This window comes from Macrosteles quadrilineatus, unplaced genomic scaffold, assembly GCF_028750875.1.
Source record: "Macrosteles quadrilineatus isolate MER2022 unplaced genomic scaffold, UCM_ALF_1.0 Scaffold_2__2_contigs__length_208266976, whole genome shotgun sequence".
NCBI classification, from domain to species: domain Eukaryota; kingdom Metazoa; phylum Arthropoda; class Insecta; order Hemiptera; family Cicadellidae; genus Macrosteles; species Macrosteles quadrilineatus.
The window spans coordinates 198,637,237-198,657,968 of NW_026542595.1; the positions used below are offsets into that span (position 1 = coordinate 198,637,237).

The following is a 20,732-nucleotide window of genomic DNA, read 5'->3' on the forward strand; positions in this document are numbered from 1 at the left end:
AGTAAACAATGCTGTTATGTGAATTTTTTCAATTCTAAGAACTGAACTGAAACGGCTACCTACTTTAAAAAATGGTCGTAGGTAAATTACTTAAATATACTAACACTTAGTTTGTAACCAAGCAGTTGGAAGGTGTGGAATAGCTATGCTTGTAGTTTATTTTCAATCAATAAAAAAATTACATACAGTAAAGGCCGCATAATTTTAGTTATGAAAATTTTAAAATTGGCTTCTGAGGGTTTTTACTGATGGGATGCCTACTTCAATACCCGCAAGTAAATAGTACAAGTATAACACCTAGGCACCTGCCTTTTAAATGCCAGGAGTTTGTAGAAAACAATTCACAAGTGACTGACAGGATGAATGAGGAAATGTTTGATGACAGGAGCTAAGAGTGTTGGACTGTCCATATGGACATCATGAGAGCCTGGGGTCCTGACTGTCTTGAACTTAGGGCCGAGAGTCTGACTCAACAAGGCAAGAGATCCTTGGTTGGTCGGAGTGTGAGACAACGAAGAGGCTTCAAACTCCGAAGTCAATATCATGAGAATCGGACAATCTAAACATTTCAACAGTCCATAATGGAAACCAGCAGTAAACAAACCGTACACTACTAGCTTTGTTCTTTTGTCATTATTGAAAACATACCCTTTGTCACTACGAGTGAAAGCTCGCTTTTGGAGAGCTCTCAACGCGTGAACACTAATATGTTTGATCCGTTCTTCCCTGAGTTTGGTGATGCTTCCGTTGAAGTCGTAAGTCATCCCAGGTTTAACGGGTCGCAGAAACTTCTCTAAGATTACTTGACAACGCTCTTGCACAAAATTTTCCCCGGGAATGACGATTGGGAAAAATCCGTCGATTAGGATTGAGTGAGTTACTTTCTCGCCGAAAAGAGCGGTGAAGTAGATTGCCACTGTGCTTCCCATGCTGTGGGCTAGAATGTTGAAGCTTGTCCAGTTTAGGTGGTCCACAACGAGTTTAACGGAACAAGCCAAGTCCAGGAGAGAGAAGTGGAGTCCGGGTGGGAAGTGGGATGAGAGACCGTGTCCTGGTAAGTCCAAACATATGATGTACAGCTGGTCTTGCAACAGCGGCATCAGCTGGTCAAATGATCCTGCGTTGTCATTCAGACCATGGATTGCCAGCAATCTTGGGTTGCCTGGAGTTCCCCACGCTTTGGCTGAAAGAAAAGTTATGCTTTTAGTCAAGTTTATTGCTTGTCAATCAAAGCATATGAAGTTAAGTGGTTTCATATTCCTAGAGTGCTTTAATTTATTTTTGTTCTCCTTTCAGACACAAAAATTAATATTATCACATACTTTCGAGAGTAGTCACATAGTTTTTTTGAATAGTTTACTTTGTATAATACTTGAATTGAGCGGTAGCTTTTAAATTAATCCACTTATGATGTCCACCTTAGGTTTATCTTAGGGGAGCCTCTTCAACTAAGACTTCCAAAGACTTGGTAGACGAACTACTCGTACTGCATACCGGTACCGGGCCTGATGAGACAATCTTCAAACCCTAAATCTTTGGTGATATCTCCTGGCTGGGACACGAAGCTTTTGACCTCTCGGCTATTAAACCTAACAGTATTGAATTGTAATTTGAGTAGTTTAACATGTGGGACACAAAGCTTTTGACCACTCGGCTATTAAACCTAACAGTATTGAATTGTAATTTGAGTAGTTTAACATGTGGGACACAAAGCTTTAGACCACTCGGCTATTAAACCTAACAGTATTGAATTGTAATTTGAGTAGTTTAACATGTGGGACACAAAGCTTTTGACCACTCGGCTATTAAACCTAACAGTATTGAATTGTAATTTGAGTAGTTTAACATGTGGGACACAAAGCTTTAGACCACTCGGCTATTAAACCTAACAGTATTGAATTGTAATTTGAGTAGTTTAACATGTGGGACACAAAGCTTTAGACCACTCGGCTACTAAACCTAACAGTATTGAATTGTAATTTGAGTAGTTTAACATGTGGGACACAAAGCTTTAGACCACTCGGCTACTAAACCTAACAGTATTGAATTGTAATTTGAGTAGTTTAACATGTGGGACACAAAGCTTTAGACCACTCGGCTATTAAACCTAACAGTATTGAATTGTAATTTGAGTAGTTTAACATGTGGGACACAAAGCTTTAGACCACTCGGCTATTAAACCTAACAGTATTGAATTGTAATTTGAGTAGTTTAACATGTGGGACACAAAGCTTTAGACCACTCGGCTACTAAACCTAACAGTATTGAATTGTAATTTGAGTAGTTTAACATGTGGGACACAAAGCTTTAGACCACTCGGCTATTAAACCTAACAGTATTGAATTGTAATTTGAGTAGTTTAACATGTGGGACACAAAGCTTTAGACCACTCGGCTACTAAACCTAACAGTATTGAATTGTAATTTGAGTAGTTTAACATGTGGGACACAAAGCTTTAGACCACTCGGCTATTAAACCTAACAGTATTGAATTGTAATTTGAGTAGTTTAACATGTGGGACACAAAGCTTTAGACCACTCGGCTATTAAACCTAACAGTATTGAATTGTAATTTGAGTAGTTTAACATGTGGGACACAAAGCTTTAGACCACTCGGCTATTAAACCTAACAGTATTGAATTGTAATTTGAGTAGTTTAACATGTGGGACACAAAGCTTTAGACCACTCGGCTATTAAACCTAACAGTATTGAATTGTAATTTGAGTAGTTTAACATGTGGGACACAAAGCTTTAGACCACTCGGCTATATTAAACCTAACAGTATTGAATTGTAATTTGAGTAGTTTAACATGTGGGACACAAAGCTTTAGACCACTCGGCTATTAAACCTAACAGTATTGAATTGTAATTTGAGTAGTTTAACATGTGGGACACAAAGCTTTAGACCACTCGGCTATTAAACCTAACAGTATTGAATTGTAATTTGAGTAGTTTAACATGTGGGACACAAAGCTTTAGACCACTCGGCTATATTAAACCTAACAGTATTGAATTGTAATTTGAGTAGTTTAACATGTGGGACACAAAGCTTTAGACCACTCGGCTATTAAACCTAACAGTATTGAATTGTAATTTGAGTAGTTTAACATGTGGGACACAAAGCTTTAGACCACTCGGCTATTAAACCTAACAGTATTGAATTGTAATTTGAGTAGTTTAACATGTGGGACACAAAGCTTTAGACCACTCGGCTATTAAACCTAACAGTATTGAATTGTAATTTGAGTAGTTTAACATGTGGGACACAAAGCTTTAGACCACTCGGCTACTAAACCTAACAGTATTGAATTGTAATTTGAGTAGTTTAACATGTGGGACACAAAGCTTTAGACCACTCGGCTATTAAACCTAACAGTATTGAATTGTAATTTGAGTAGTTTAACATGTGGGACACAAAGCTTTAGACCACTCGGCTATATTAAACCTAACAGTATTGAATTGTAATTTGAGTAGTTTAACATGTGGGACACAAAGCTTTAGACCACTCGGCTATTAAACCTAACAGTATTGAATTGTAATTTGAGTAGTTTAACATGTGGGACACAAAGCTTTAGACCACTCGGCTACTAAACCTAACAGTATTGAATTGTAATTTGAGTAGTTTAACATGTGGGACACAAAGCTTTAGACCACTCGGCTACTAAACCTAACAGTATTGAATTGTAATTTGAGTAGTTTAACATGTGGGACACAAAGCTTTAGACCACTCGGCTATTAAACCTAACAGTATTGAATTGTAATTTGAGTAGTTTAACATGTTCCCTACCGACCGTCACACTCCTCTGTAACAGAGGGATAAGTATAGTTGGTAGCTAATGTGTTAAAGAGAAAAGGTTTGGTTGTGTTACTTAAAAGCTATTTTATTAAACCTTTAATTGAAGTTTTCATTCCTCTCTTAAAACTATATTTTAATTTGTATGATCCAATTAATAATGCAATCTTTGCCATTGTAACATAATAATAGTGAAATAATAACCATATGGTTTGGGGAAGCACCAATCAGTGCCAAATTTAAGGTACTTGCAGCCCTAGGCCAAATAACCCAAGTGGCCCCCACCCCATACGTGGAATTACAGGGCGAAATCATGAACATCCACCCCAATCAAGGGGACATCATTTTAGTCGATTGTTCAAACTTTTTATTTTACTGATAAAGTTCAATTTTTGAATTATGTACTAAAGGCTGTGGCTCCCTTTTGCTTGCAACCCAGCAGTTGGGCTGGTGGTAAATCCGGCACTGACCTCAATACTTAATGGAATCAAAATTCTACGTTCCATGGAAGTTTGTGAAAATAATGTTGAATAATACAAATCAACTATAAAAAGCTTTGAATAAAGCCATTTTTATAATTTAGTTAATTATTTTTTCTCCCAAAACCCAAGTATGTAATATTTATGTTTTATTTTATTTTGAGTATATTAGTCCAACAGTTGAATTATAATTAGCGTATCCATCAATCCATCTACTTGTTAAAAGACATAAACTGACTTTGATTAGGTGCCGTATATAGATTTGTATTTATTTGTCCTTAGGCATACATGGTGCATTTGATAATGCCAGATATTGAATCTAAATATAAATCTGTCTATAAAACTAAATAATTATGAAATACCCCCGCCGCAGCAAACCTGCAGACTAAGCGAATTTCCATTTGACTGATTGGATTTATACTGAAACTAGCTGTGTACCCGTTCTACGCACGGGGATCTTATAATATTCAGTTGAAACCTTCTTATATAAAGAACAGCAGTTGGTTTGCATATTTTAAGATATGCTGGCCAAACTATTATACATAGCTTCATTTTATGTTGTTTTTTGTTGTTCCGGATCGGTATGACAATCAATAAAAGGTTAAATTACCTCTGTGTCTGCCGGTCGATCCTATAACGGTAGGCTTACTTTTATTTTTACTATCTGATCTCGTTTGCATGGCTCAATCACGTCCTGGTTGAAGTTCGTTCGCTACGCTCACTCACCTGTATGTTGGAGCTCGTTCGCTGCGCTCACTTTCCTTCAGGTTAGCTCGTTCGCTACGCTCACTTGCCTTCAGGTTAGCTCGTTCGCTACGCTCACTCGCCTCCAGGTTGCAAATTAGCTGTTGTCATAAATGTAAAAGAAATAATAGTGCTAGTGCTGCACCCTGTTGGTAATCCTTGTAACTTTAATGCTATTGAACATCACAGAACAGAACCAACTTGTTTAATTGAAACAGCTGTTAAGATTCAATAATTTCATTTCTCATAAGGTTAACATGGGCTTCCAGAAATTCCACGTCAAAAATCGACAAAAACTTGATTTTCAAGGGTTTACTGTTAAATATCTAACTGTCTCATATTCGATGAAATACGTCTAAAACCATCTCATATATGTATAGTATTTGGAAAATAAGTTTCAGGCGGGACAGTGCTATAGTTATTGAGGAGTAGTTGTAATAAAGTGCGTATTTTAGCGTTACCAAGAGAATGACAGATAGACAGACAGACAGATAGACAGACAGACAGACAGAAATTGAGATAAGGTTTGATTCGGTTTCTCTGACCTATGAAATGTAAAAATAACCAAAAAGTTCATTATTCTAAGCAATGTACAGACAAAACTCTAATTTTATTTATATAGATGTCTACTTAAAAATATAACATTTATTCCCGATTTAAATAGAATTATTTTAACAAGTACTTAGGTTTGCTGCATCAGGGAGGGTAAAACTGTTATTTTGTAAAATGTTAATAGTTAGTAAAAAATAAAAACATTTTCCAAATTTGATCAAAATATGTTCATAAACAAGCAAACTACAACAGTTTACTTATTCTCCATAATAATAACATAGGAATTTTAAATTTACAATTTTTTGGAATTTTCTCCGTAACCATTAGGCGCATAATAACGCTTCAATATACTAAATTATTTGTTTTTTTAATCTCTACAAAATGGTTTGGAAAGAAATTGCTAAATTTTATGTTTTTTGGGTCAAAAATGGGAAAAACATATTTTTACCCCATAAAACCCCCCGTAAACCCCCGTTCCCATAGTCCGATCATGCTGGATCGCGAACTCGTTCGAATAAATGTAGGTTTACACGTTTGTACCAAATTTCATCAAAATCGGATCATTTTTGCTCGAGTTATCGTGCTAACGGACACATATATATATATATATATATATATATATATATATGAATTTGAACGGATGGTGTTTTTGGCCTCTAGGGACCTCAAAACGAAAAAAAAAATCGGTCCCGCGTCCAGGTCTTACCATGAGTACTACTGTAATAGCTTATTCCCTATATGGGAAATTCGCTAAAAGGACAGTGTGCATTTTACTGTATAATGTTTGTACATTCATCCTATCATTACACTCTGGAACCCTATAAATGATAAATGATAACTGGAACCCTATAAATGATAAATGATAACTGGAACCCTATAAATGATAAATGATAAGACTATAAACAGAGTAACAATGATAAGTTAATCTACTTCTTAAAGTAAAAAACAGACTCACCAGCTATATGGCCCCAGGGAACTGGAACTGTGATTTCTGTGGATGACATGGAAACAATATAATGTAAAAGCTGAATGCAATTGTTGTTATAAGCCTACTTGGCAAAACATAATGGATCCTGCCCATTCCTTAGGAATGACATGATTCAAGTCATTATCTATAATATGAAATCACTGGAGTGTATACAATCAGCATTGTATTCATGTTCTATACAGCCTTGTATTAGTGCATTACGGCACCTTACGTTGTTTACTTGTTATCTATCTATATACACACAGAGAAACATTCGTTTGTCCTTGTGTTACCAAACGTTCAGCCAATCCCTATGAATCCTTGGGAATATATGTTCAATAAGTGTAAGTGTCTCTGATTCCTCATTTAAAAATTGCTCAGAGTTCTGCCTCTAAGCTTTCAAAGATACTAAAAATTATTTTATTATTTGTTTCCATGAAAGTTGGAAGGAGTTTAGAATGTTAATTTAATTTCCTTTTATCGAATATCCAATAGGGAATAAGCTATTACCATAGTACTCATGGTAAGACCTGGACCTGGGACCGATTTAATTTTTCGTTTTGAGGTCCCTAGAGGCCAAAAATACGACCCGTTCAAATTAATATATAATATATGTGTGTCCGTTGGCGCAATAACTCGAGCAAAAATGATCCGATTTTGATTAAATTTAGTACAAACATGTAAACCTACGTTTATTCAAACGAGTTCGAAAACCAGCATAATCTGTCCATGGGAACGGGGGTTTTGCAATTTCTTTTTAACCCGTTTTTTAGAGCTTAAAAAATAAATAATTTAGTATATTGAAGCGCTGTTGTATGCCTAACGGTTACGGAGAATATTCAAAAATAGTGTAATTTAAAATTCTCATGTTATTCTTACGGATAAAATTAAAACTGTTGTAATTTACTTGTTTTCAGGATATATGTAGATAAAATTTGGCAAATTTATTTATTTCATCCTATACTGTTGAGGTATATTCAAAAAACACTTTTTAACTTCCCGCAGCAGCAAGCCTATAAGCACTCGTTAAATCTAATGTTATTTAAATTGGGAATAAATATGTCTTATTTATGGAAATATTTTAAATAAAATCGTAATCAGACCAGTTGAAATTCGCTTAGTCTGCAGGTTTGCTGCGGCGGGGGTATTTTAGTTTAATTTTCAAAATGCTTACTATGCACTGTCACACAGCTGATTGAACCAACTTATATAATATTCTGTTCATCAACCATGCTTTAAATCATAGTGATTTTTCACAGGGAGGCAAGGGAAAAAAAATCAAAGCGATAGATAAAACAATATTTTATATAATTTTGATTGTAAACAAATATCTATTTTACAAACAGCTGCTCTCTCTTACTTCACTAACAATACGGTACATTGATTCTAAGATAGATTTGTACAGAAATTAAATGCTTCATCAGTTTAATGGACGGAGATAGTAATAATATTGCTTTATATTTACTTCGGCTATGAAAAGAAAAAGATATACTTCACGGTTAATACGGGACAGTAATATTTTTATCACAAGATCTGCCACATACAAAATGTTAACAAATTCTCATAATGCTCTAGTATCAGACTAAATAGAGCATATTTCTAGTAAACGTTTTGTTTTGTAATGATTTTGGATGATTATAAGTTTTGAAATACTCAACCAACTGTTCAAAATTGAAGAATTTAGAAAGTCATAAGACCCATTTTAGTGAATAACTATACTTTGTTTATATATGACACAGGTTTTATGAATTTTTAGTAATAACAGCCTTTAAATTTTAGATTTGTTACACAATGAAATATGCTACTGATGTTCTTGAATTGTATTTTTTCAACATATTGTTTTCCAATAATGCTTCCTCTTATATGCACAAATAAAGTGTATAATTAATTAATTTAACATCCTAATCATTTAGGGCTTACGTACCATATACAAACAGCAGAGGTAAAATAAACTCTGAAAACAGCAATAGGAAGTGTTCTTATATTAAATCACTCTCGGTGTATCTGGTAAAAAACTTATTCTATAACAGCCTCTTAATCTCACAGTTAAGCTGCTTAAACACGGAGCAAGTACATTGTGGGAAGAAACCAACAGAAAAGCTCTGTCCTCTTGATCGTTTCTCAACATGCCATAAGTGTTGGGTACTATATGGAAGAAAAACTTTTTTTTATCAGCAGCCAGTTTGTGTGGTAGCAATAGAAGTAAACCCGAACATTGTTGACCTATTTTGAGTGGAAAGTAGGCTACTTCTGTAGAAAAGGCGAGTAGAGGGTGAGGGGTTGGTAATATTGTCATGTACAATAGTTCTGTCACTGCTACCGTATTTAAACATCTTAGTGAAGCCTCCATGCATCTTCTGGTGTCAGTCTGAAACAAAAAGTGTATGTCAGTTTTGTGTCCAAGCATTATAATTTACAAAACATTCTTCAGTTTTATGTTGTGGCCCACTGTTTTGCATTTTTTTGTTATTATTACCATCTAGAACCAAAGTATCTACAGGGTGAGTTTTAATTAAGCTGAAGACAATGCCGCAACCCATTTTTTGTTATCAAGTTTTATTTATGAAATATTGAAATTTTTTTGTTAAAAATGTCAATATTTCAAAATCAAAAAATGAAAATGAAAAACGGATCATGGAATTAAGTTCAGCTTAAAAAAGTAGTTCGAAATGATGGGTCACAACACCCCCTTCATATTTAAAATAATTTATCACATTTCAAAATGGCGGATCCAAGATGGCGGCCGAAAAAAAATACATCAGTCATAACCAAGTGAAAATAGGTCGACAATTACTGGTAGTGTATACTTATCTTTATCTAGCACTATTTTGAGATTATGGTCTTAGTTTGTAAATGCACAATGTTAAAATGGGCTAAAAATAAAGTTTTAAAAAGCCCTCATAACTTTAGAATTAATCAAGATTTTTTTTAACGGTTTGCGGCATTGTAATCAGGGTAAAAATGTAGTTCGAAATAATGGGTCACAACCCCACCTTTACTTTTGAAAAAAAAATTTTGCATCCAATATGGCGGATCCAAGATGGCGGCCGGAAATGGCCACCTTGTCAAAATGAAGTACTTACTACCCAACAATGTTTGGAAGTGGTCTGGGATTGATATTTGAAAAAATGTAGAAAAAAGTTGGGGGGGGGGACAATTAAAACTCACCCTGTATAAGTAGATACTGCACATTGCTTTCACTGCATTATATTCACAGGAATAGTACTGGTGATAAAAAAAAAACACATCTCATACACTTCTTAAACACTTCAAGACACATTTTAAGACTCGAATTAGACTTTTTGTAAAGCTTTATCTTTCTGTATTGATCTAGTACCTAATTTATCTAGCCTTTAAAGTACTTTAATGTATTTTTTTGCAGTTGGACAAAGAATTATATTCCATGATCTCTTTCAGATAGTATAATCACTTAGTAAACCGAGTCGAACACTTCCAATGGAATATTTCACCAATGCTGATAAAAATTGATGACCCCTTAACATTCAAAAATATACAATAATTATTCTGACAATTTTGAAAGTTTTTTGCTAAAAATTACAACTAACTACCTACTAAAAAATATATAAATATAGCTTGTTTTGAGGGAGAACGCAGAAGAAAGGAAGACCGATACTGTACGACACTCTTATGTTGTTTTGCTACTATTTTGTTATAGACCAACTTCATGTCAGGAGAGAATTACAAGAATGGTCAAAGTAGAGTTGAGGGGTTTGAAGCCTCTAGAGATTATGCACCGAGTACGAGTAAAAAATTATCTTATTCTTCAAATATTTGTTTATATATTTGAGGTGTTTAACGAGTAGGACAACGTGTCTGACTTACCGCTACTTAGACGTCAGCCGAGCCAGAACTTTGCTGATACTGCGCATCACACTGGTTGGGACTACTTCCATCAGTAACGGAGTCAGTCTGGGGTCCTGACCCAGCAGCACAAACATCTCCTTGGCATACCTCCTACAATAGACACAACATTGTGTACACTGCCAACTTTGTCTCTGATACCTAACACTATGTACACTGTGAATCCTTAGAATTCTCAAAATTTCTCAGACTGTGATTTTTTCATGGGCTGTGTGTAGTTTGACCTAGACATCATTTTTTTCTATTTATTTTTTTCTATTTTGCTTACCATTACATTCTAGGAAACATTTACGGAACCTAGGACCATTACGTTCTAGCGCAGGACTGGTTTACACATTACTTCAGGCTAGTCCTTGAGAGTCTTGGCATTATCACATATAATAAAACCCATTGGTGATTGGCGGGACTTGAACACAGGACCTCAGGCTCTAAAGCCCAACACTTGTCACTAGACCAGCTCCCCATGGTTTGAGTTATGGAGGTAATTCTTAAATAAATTAGCAGGCTAAAAGGTACAATTTAATGCATTCAAATAGGTAACCAATAAATATTCTTCAAATATTTGTTTACATTTGAGGTGTTTAACGAATAGGACAACGTGTCTGACTTACCGCTACTTAGACGTCAGCCGAGCTAGAACTTTGCTGTTTCAGCTAGAACTCGAGTTTCAGATTCAAGAAAGAGAGTGCTCCGCCCCCCCTTACATTTGGTGATAAGCAAAGACATTGACTATACGAATAGCAGTTGTCTTTTGTCACACATTGTCTCTCAATACTGTACATACAAAAGCACCACTATTCGCTATATATTCTAGACTGGATATGATTTTTCATTACAGCATGTGCTTTGTGAACGAACACTATACTGTGCCCTCCTGAAACTCTTCTCTTATGTTTGTTATTTATCCATTCATAAAAATGTATTCTTGAGCCAAGTGCTCTTTCCTTTCACAGCTATTTGAATTAAGTAATTATTCTGTAAAAAGTACTGTACCTGGTGTCTAGACTGCCCTCTGTTAAACTACGAGCTCCAGTGTTCAGGATCGAGTCCCTCGTATCCTTTGGAAGGTTGAGTGTCCGTTGAGGTCCTAACCTCGTACACAGCCTCAGCAGTAGACGACATGCGGCCGTACGCACAATGGCGTTCTGATGCCTACACAAGGGGAACATTTAAGATTTTTTTTTATTGAGCAATTTTTTTCAACCATTCTATGGATAACGTCACTCAAATTCCACCTAAAATATTCTTTATTATTAAATTTAGTTTCCAAACATGGTGGCATGTAAGCTATTTCCAAAACAAGGTATATACTGTAACAAAAAATAGACTGCAGGATTATTGTTTTAATTGTCTATACATTAGAATACAGTACTTAACACGTTAAATACGGTCGCGCGATGGCCGGCCACTGCCGGTGGCGCAAACATCTAATGCGCTGCGTGGATGAGTGCACGAAAACGTGTCTATAGTGTTATCTCTATCCATTGTCAAAGGTCTATACTCACTTTGCGCCCTTGTTGATTATAGAGCCGACAGATTTGTGAGCACTCACGCTGTCTACCATTGCGTCGAGTGCGTTGTTACAGTCTGCGCGCAGGAACTTGTTTGTGTCTGCCGTTCTGTTGAACAGAACCGCACACAACTCGTCCATATCCTGCAATTAAAATGTGTGCACTGTACAAGGGTCAAGGGCACATAGAAAAAGAGATGTATTTGTATTGGAGCTTGCTATAAGTTAGTGTTTTTCGAACTTTTCAGTAAAACACTAATTTTTCACTCTTGTATGTCTCATCAATTTTATTACAAAACTTATTCTTCTCGCATACGACATATGCAACCATTTAGGAGACAAGATTACAAGACAGATTGTTAATGTAACCTACCTTTAATCTATTATATACCTACAAGGCATATAGAAGAAAAGAAACCTAATATTAGGGCATTATACTCCTAAATTTTTCATCATAAATCTCTTCATTCCCTGTCGATTTGATCAATAATTTTATAAAAAAAGAGGATCCTCTTATAAAAGCAATACAGTATTTTCCTTGGATTCCTCATTCTTGATTTTAGAGTATAATATACAATTAACAATTTACATAATTACTTACATTCTCCATCCCTCTGCCTAAAGAAGTGAACAAATACGTGGCTGCTTTACACGCAACTCTGGCCACCTAGAGAAAATAATTTCACATTATATTGCCTTAAATTTACAATCTTATATCGGGTTTTGGTTTTTAGTTACAGTTTATTTTCACAATTGGGCTGTAATAGGCACATGTCTGTTTCATATTAAATCCATAGACATTTTTTATAATCCCTACTTGCTGGACTATGCTACCGTACCATAGGCCTATTTTATTTATAAACATAAATACGTCAAACGTTTTTTCAGTTTGAGACATTTTATTCGATAAAAGTAGCACCGCTCCAAACCCTATTCTGAATTGTTCAAAATAATGATCAAGGTTAACTATTTAAAACTCCTTAAATAAGTAAAGGGAAGGAATTAATTTTTGCTTTCTTGACTCCATTCACATTTGTGTGTATTTTAACTGCAAACTTCAAGTTAGGAATAAAACTTGTATGAAATTGAATAAAACTATGAAATAGGGCTCGTGTAGTATATTTTTACAACAACGCTGGAATGCTGGAACCATTTCAAAACGCTTAAAGAAGATGCTTAGTCAACCTACCTGAGAACGGAGGTTTTTTACATGTTTGGTCAAAGCCATCACAACCTGATGAAGCACAGGAATGACTAGCGTAGAGTGGTGGCAGCTTAAACGAACCAAAGATTGTAGACCCAGCATTATCACCTCCCTTTAAACAGGCAAAATGAACATTAGCATTGTGTTGAAATGTTTTAATCTTGTTAGATTCACTAACTATTGTTTGTTGCTTTTTGAAAGAAGCTTAACAAGCGAAGGTTTAGCTTAACTTAGCTATCCGAGTCTTAGTACAGTCAACACAGAGTGAACTATGAACTGGAAGGGTTCACACGTTCGTTCATCAACAGTTCATTAATGGACGAAATTACAGCTTAAAGGCTTAAGTTAAGCTATTATCACTGGGATACAGCGTTTTCAAATAAATATAATTTGTGATTGGCAGGATTTAAACCTTGTCCACCAGGGTAGAGGGGTTGCACTCTAATCACCTTTCCGATACTGGTTAAGCTACTTTGTATTTATTTTTCACTGCTCTAATATTATTCAGCCAATTGCTATGATCTTTTGGCCAGAGTTTAACAAGTTCATTATTGAGACACTTTTAAATTTAGAGGCCTCATAATGACATTGATTGGTTAGGGAAAGCATCAAAATACTGCATCTTGGTCCAGAAATTTATCTTTATGAAAAATATGAGCCAAATTCCTAAACATGTCTTAACAGAATACAATTTGGTAGGTACTCATAATCAAAATAATGTTTCTACTACCAACTACCAAGTTGTTTCTACTATGTTCACTTACCATTCTGGATTTTCAAGTTGCTGAAGACATCGATTAAGGGCTTCTTTGGGGCTGTCAAAAGGTGGCACCTCAGGGTTCTCGGAGACGGACTTGACTTCCCTAATGCTACTTTTCCCTTTTAACCGTGGTTTCCTGTAACATATTGATTGTTTAGCAACTATAGTTCGGCCGCTTAGAAAACAACCTCCTCCAGCATTGGTTTACCATTAGCGCGCAGGTCGTTTTCTAAGCGGCCGAGCTATAGCTGGTATATTGTGTTTTGCTGGAGACTAACTGCTCTTCTACACATAGTCCTATAAAACCTGTACATTACAAATTCTCCTGTTGTTCTTATGGAGAAAAAGTAAACTTTTGGAATTTGGCTTGCGGATATATTTTGAATAAGTTTGGCAAATGTATTTATTTTATACTATATATTATAAAAACAAATTTTCCCTACCCCTTAACAGCAAACCTAAGTTATTAAATGTGTTATTTATAAATAGGAATGATATGGATAGAAAATAGAGAAGAATTATACCTTCTTATATAACATTCTACAACAAGGAAACACTTATAAAAATATTTTAGCATTTAATGTAAAAGCTAATCAATCAGACAAATTGAAAATCACTTGGTCTTTAGGTTTTCTGCGGAGGGGGTATTTGTATCCTCACTTTTAATATTTGATTGTACTGTATCAAGGGTAATTACGGACAATTTTCGTGCATAGTTGGATTTCTGTTGGATTTCTGTTGGATGTTTAAAGAGAGGTATACATCATTAGTCATATAGTCTACTTACACTATTTTAATCTTAATAAAATTTACCAATAGCTATATTTCTTTCACAGCAAAACTAGAAGGAAGCTAACTAATGTTTTTTTTTCTTCAAAATTATATCTAAAGATTGGCGCAGTTTAACAAAAATCATCACACGGGCCAAAAAAGGTGTTCTTTTACCTTTGTTCATTTAAGGCTTTACAGCTTCACCCCTAGTAATGAAACATTGTCGTTGATGTCAATACAAATCAATTTGCAGTATTTATTCGACCTTTCTGACATCTTACCCAGTGTTTTTGCCGAACTTGTCCGGTCCAGTCACAACATGTTCAACCGTTTCCTCAGATAGTGTCTCAGGTTCCGGCTCTTCTACCACAGCAGGAGGAGGGGGTGGTGTGGCTGGTGGAGGAGGGGTGCTCAGTCTTTCCTGCACATTGATAGCATAAGGGTGTAGTGGGTTATACAGTAAAAATATTTACTTTTGCTTAATATTTTTATCTCAGTTATAACAAAATAAAAATGTAAGTATTAACAGGCATACTGTTACTGTGTGTAAGTGTGCTTAAAGCTTAAACAATGAACATCAATGTCATTGGTTTTCTTAAAATGGTCTTTAGCAGATAGATAATGACTATAGTCACAGTACAACTTTACTATACTAATTTTTGTACAAAAAGTGTGAAACTCAGGTGTAATTCATGATCCAACATATAGCTTATTTTCACTTTACTGTGTGTGTGTAATGAACTTTTTTTTAATATTCACAAGTGACAAAAAATTTGAATTTTTAATGTATGGAAAAAACATGAGATCAAATACAAAAGTAATAAGGTTCAGTATTGTACTTAAGACACCTGAAATTTCCTTTATGTTAGTTCTGAGGAAGCCTTACACAGGAACTATCATATGCTTGTGGCACAAATACCTACTTCCTATCAGCCATGAAGTTTTAGTGAATTAACAACTTCAAATTATGTTATTACTAGCTGTAACCCGCGGGCTTTGCCCCGTTTAACTTCTTAATTTTCAAGATGATCTCGTTCGCATGGCTCAATCACGTACTGGTTATAGTTTGTTCGCTACGCTCACTCACCTTTAGGTTGGAGCTCGTTCGCTACGCTCACTCACCTTTAGGTTGGAGCTCGTTCGCTGCGCTCACTTGCCTTCAGGTTAGCTCGTTCGCTACGCTAACTCGCCTCCAGGTTGAAGTTCGTTCGCTACGCTCACTCACCTTTTGGTTGCAAATTAGCTGTTGTCATAAATGTAAAAGAAATAATAGTGCTGCACCCTGTTGGTAATTTTTGTAACTTTAATGCTATTGAACATCACAGAACAGAACCAACTTGTTTAATTGAAACAGCTGTTAAGATTCAATAATTTCATTTCTCATAAGGTTAACATGGGAAACTCCAGAGCCACTGGGGCGGAGCCCGAAAGGATTTTTGAAATAAGAATATGCCTATATGTTAATCGGGAATGTGAGCTATCATCATGCCAAATTTCAGCCCAATCCGACCAGTATTTTTCGCGTTCACTTGTCACAAACATACATCCATACATCCATACATCCAAACTTTCTCATTTATAATATTAGTAGGATTTGTTTTGTTATGGTTTTTTCCCTTGACGCTGGTCTCTGGTACACTGGACCTTTGGTAAGTTATTTTGTAGTAGCTACTATAGTAGTATTTACTGTAGTAGTATAGTATTTTGTAGTAGCCCTCATTTATAGTGTGTAATCAAATCTCAATCAATCACAGTTGAAGAAGAATCAAAATTTAGTGTAAAATACCTAAAAAAGCTTGAAAATCACCCTAATTACCTGGCCCTAACCTTTTAGACAATATAGTACACTTACATACTGACAAAAAAAGAACTCATTTTATAGACCTCAGCTCACGCTTCGTTTTGTATTTTCATTTTGTAGTTTTAGATTTTTTGTTTCCAGCATTGAAATAATTTTAAGTTAGATCTGTCAGTGGATAGAGACTAGCGAACGTTTTATTAATTGTGATCATAAATGCTTAATGTTCCAAAAGATAAACAGATTGTAAAAAAAAACTTTTATAAAAAATCACAGATTAGTTTATAAATATCATGCATATTAAACTCAACCACAAATTGTAATTTTTCATATACAGACACGGCAACAGTTTATAAATCTCTAATCTCAGTTGGTGGCCTCCTTTTATAAACTGATCAACTATCGTTTTATTCTACCAAGGTTACTTAGCTTATCTAAATTGGTCATTGAGGAATGGATCAAAGTCACAACTTTACCTCTTCAACAGTCAATGTATCAACCTGGTCGAAGGATGGCTCGGGTTCTTCAGGACCAGAAACCGATACAGGTCGAGACCTGACTTCCTCTGATGCGTTGTCTCCACTCAGGTCCTCCACTGGAACAAGCAATAAATACTTTGTAGCATTTCAAATGTTGAATTTTATAAATATATGTGGAACCATCCTTCATCTTTGAAATCCCTATCAAATAGTTACAGTACACAATATACCAACATAAACTGTACACTATAGATATAAAACAGATAAAATAACAAGGAAACCAGTATTTTTTCAGAAAAAAACATATTTTCAACTTTTGAAAAACGTACATACAAAAACCCAGAATACATATAAAAAACCTGTACCTAAATATATGTTTTAAAATCGTTTTTTTATAATTATGGCCATTTAGTATTTTCAAAAATTCTTTCTTCCTACTTTGGGGTTATTGACAACTTGTACGCTTTTTGAACACTCTGCACTAAACTAGTACACAACTTAATTGGTCTGTTTTTGTCTTCCATAAAAAAAACACAAACTACTTACAAAAATAATAAATTTATTAAAAAATTGATGTATATTTTTCCATTTTAAAATATTACAATAATGCTCTCTTCTGTGTAAACAACAATATGCTGTTGCCAATAGTTAACACTAAAAAACAAGCTTAACATTTTCTTTTCTCTTTATTTGAAGACAAGAGATTTTTCCTACAGTTACCTAACAATGTACATGTTCTCTCGCTGATTTGAGAAAGCAAAGTGCCTAATTCACTCATCAGTGAGACAATGTTAACATTGTCTCACTCTAATTACTTTGTCTCACTCCAGATTTGCAACGAGAAGGCACGAAATAGTGAACGCGTAACATGCAGACAAGGTCGTATGCGCGCAAAATACGTTGGCAGCACTGGCTGTAAATCAGCTGGTCAGCTGTTGTACTGTTTTATTTGTTACTTCATATTAAATGTCATATTAAAAGTTCACTTCTGTGTAAAAATATGCTACGTTTCTTTACCAATTTATTTGTTTTATGGTACGGTAACTGTAGGAAAAATATAATGTGCAACTCGAGTGCAAAGTGCAATTGCCTCACTCGGGAACCATTCCTCACTCGCCTACGGCTCAAGGATTTCTCTCGAGTGAGGCAATTGCTAACCACTAGTTGCACAAATAACTATAACAAACACTTTATTTATTCCTCAATACAACCAATTTCTGGATAAACATAAATAATTACTCAAGTTTACACTTAATCCCTATAATGTGTAGACTATTGTTCTGCTAAGACATATAATCGTGTATAACCAACCCCATAAAAATTTGTAAACTGATATTCAGGAAGTTTATATTTACCTTGTAAAGACTGGGAGCTGGGTGCGAAGTTTGTGCGTTCAGGCGGTGAAGGAGGTAAGGAAGGTGTAGGAGACACAAACCTTGCAGGTTGTGGAGGAAGAGGGGTAGATGGTAGTGAAGGGGTTGCTCCATTGGTGTGTACAGTGGGGTACCTGGTCTGTCTAGTCAGCACTGACTTGAGACCATCTCTCTCCCCACTGAAACAAAACAATACAAAAGTTAAATACATGAAACTGTTCAAACAATTTGAAAACAAGTGTAGGATTTTGAAACAGACAAAAACAACATACTTATATATATACTTTTTTTATAAAATAGTGTTTGTGTGGAGGAAGCACGTATTTGGCTCAACCCACCAACCCACCAACTGTGTGTTGTATAGGAATACTGATTTCTGTCAAAAATGCCAACTTTCTAACCAAGCCAAACTGTGAATACCATAAACGACCATGTTTCAAAATCATATGACGGAAACAAATGGTATTGTAAACTATGTGTACCTATATCATCAGTTATATCCACCAAAAAAGCTATGATTACAATGTGATCTTAGTTGAATATGTGCATGATAAGTATGGGTACCAGCATGACAAGTTAATCTGATTAGACAAAGTGGGGGTCCTTGCCAATGACCTATGCCCTTCTTGTGGTTCCTAAAAAAGTCCCCGGCATTGGCCCTATTGTATGCAGCTTTGGCATATCACTTGATCTGAAGGATTTTTTGATGTTTTTAATGTGCGGTAAGCCTGGAGAGATCGACGCGATGATAACCCTCTCTGTCCACCGCGTGCTAATGCAAGGGTTTTAGGATCTCCGTCGGCTTAGTTCCGATTTAAAATATATTTATGTTACTTTATTTATTTCTTATAGGCTTGTATCGTTTTCATTTTTGGCAATGGTAGGATTTTAAACGGGAAGTGAATGTTAAATACTTAATAAATTTACTAATTAAATTTATTAGTAATACCATTGATTATAGAAAATATATGCACAGTTTTTGATTCATGCAACTAATTACAGTTTGTAATATGCGTATAATACTCTTGAAATAAATCTCCTCTGTAATTGAAAATTACAAAATGTATAACCCTATGAAATAATCTCAGGTACCAAAGTCACAAACCACCTCAAAAATAACCAAATAAATACATTTATGCCAATAATGTCAATAATGATAAAATCATAGTCTTTTAGGTTATTTCAGAAATATTAATAAATATATAATATAAATAAATTAAACTAACGGTCTCTATAATTGTATGTAGAGATCCACGCACGGGCGCTTAGTCTATGTGGACGTGGAAGGGCAAATGGAAGGTTAAAAGAGGCCGCCAACCTCTAAAAAAAAAATTGACTAGAATCTATTAGTATTATATAAAATAAACTATAAAAATAACTACATTTAAATAACAATGCCGCAAATTTTTACCTAATTTGTCGTTTTTCCGGAGTGGGAACAAAAGGATACACATCAGATTTTGATTTCCGCCAGAAACAACACTTGAAACAATGCGATTCACGTTTAGGTTCCTGCACTTCAATCACTAACTTTTCTACGAAGTTGTTGTTTTTGGAATCACACAACGAAATCGTCATAATCTCCTCCTCTATTGGTGCAACTTTTGTCCCAAAACAACAGCATTTCAACAACATTTTCACATATTTTTACTTATACGGCACATATTTTTCACTCCGATCCGAGGTTTCTCGCACAAATTAATACACATCAGGCTATCAATCAACTCGCGGAAGCTCGTTTACAAATCCCAAAAATATTCTATATACTCTTGAACAAATCTCCAGCTTATGTAAATCCACGCTACTAAATAAGCTACAACTAACTTCGTACTTCCCTTGAAGAAAATAAACTACTGTAAAAGTAAAAAGTTTACAACTAACTTAATTGTCCAACTGACGAAATAAAAGATTTTGTAAAATATAGTAGGCCTACTTAATCATACATTAGGCTTACTCAATGAAAAATTTAAAAAAATATTTATTAACGACTGAAAAAAAAAACTAGAGAACATCAAACTTTCAGCGAGGTTTGTCCGAACTACCTCAACCCGATCTTGACCGAACGCCGCGGAAGAGATTCAACAACAAAGGTGTTGGCCGATCTGTTGTGGTTACGTCCGCTGTCGCTAGGGGCACTGTGGTCGCTCGCTGACCAACGGGCCGAACAGATCGACCGGTCATTTAGACGGTGGGTGGGAAAGGGAGGTAATATATTAGTTTACAACGTATTCGCGTGAGACTAAACTAGGACTTGGCGGGAATTTCAACGCGCGGAAAGGTCAAGAATCACTAGGGCCTGGTGAGTCAATGGTTTTGTCGAAAGATCGGTCTAGTCCGTTTAAAACTAACGGGGCTGTATCCCAAAACACTGCTGCAACTTTTGTATTATTACAGTAGAACCTCGATAACAAGTCACCCTT

At 35.3% G+C, this 20,732-nt stretch overlaps 2 protein-coding genes across 2 annotated transcripts; both read right to left on the minus strand.

Annotated features, from left to right (window-relative positions):
- Positions 1-203: 203 nt before the first annotated feature.
- On the minus strand, positions 204-6,603 carry LOC128987602 (serine hydrolase-like protein 2). Its single transcript, XM_054408544.1, has 2 exons — positions 6,524-6,603; positions 204-1,183 (listed from the first exon to the last, which is right to left on the minus strand). The coding sequence occupies exons 1-2, from the start codon at positions 6,570-6,572 to the stop codon at positions 342-344; spliced, it is 891 nt and encodes a 296-aa protein (XP_054264519.1). The 5' UTR covers positions 6,573-6,603; the 3' UTR covers positions 204-341.
- A 1,818-nt stretch (positions 6,604-8,421) lies between these two features.
- On the minus strand, positions 8,422-20,493 carry LOC128985260 (crescerin-like protein che-12). The gene is made up of 11 exons (XM_054404651.1): positions 20,372-20,493; positions 18,295-18,491; positions 16,937-17,055; positions 14,944-15,083; positions 13,896-14,027; positions 13,117-13,243; positions 12,529-12,594; positions 11,923-12,071; positions 11,411-11,569; positions 10,379-10,510; positions 8,422-8,903 (listed from the first exon to the last, which is right to left on the minus strand). Exons 1-10 carry the CDS (start codon positions 20,491-20,493, stop codon positions 10,381-10,383), a joined length of 1,341 nt encoding a protein of 446 aa, XP_054260626.1. The 3' UTR covers positions 8,422-8,903; positions 10,379-10,380.
- Between the last annotated feature and the right edge of the window lie 239 nt (positions 20,494-20,732).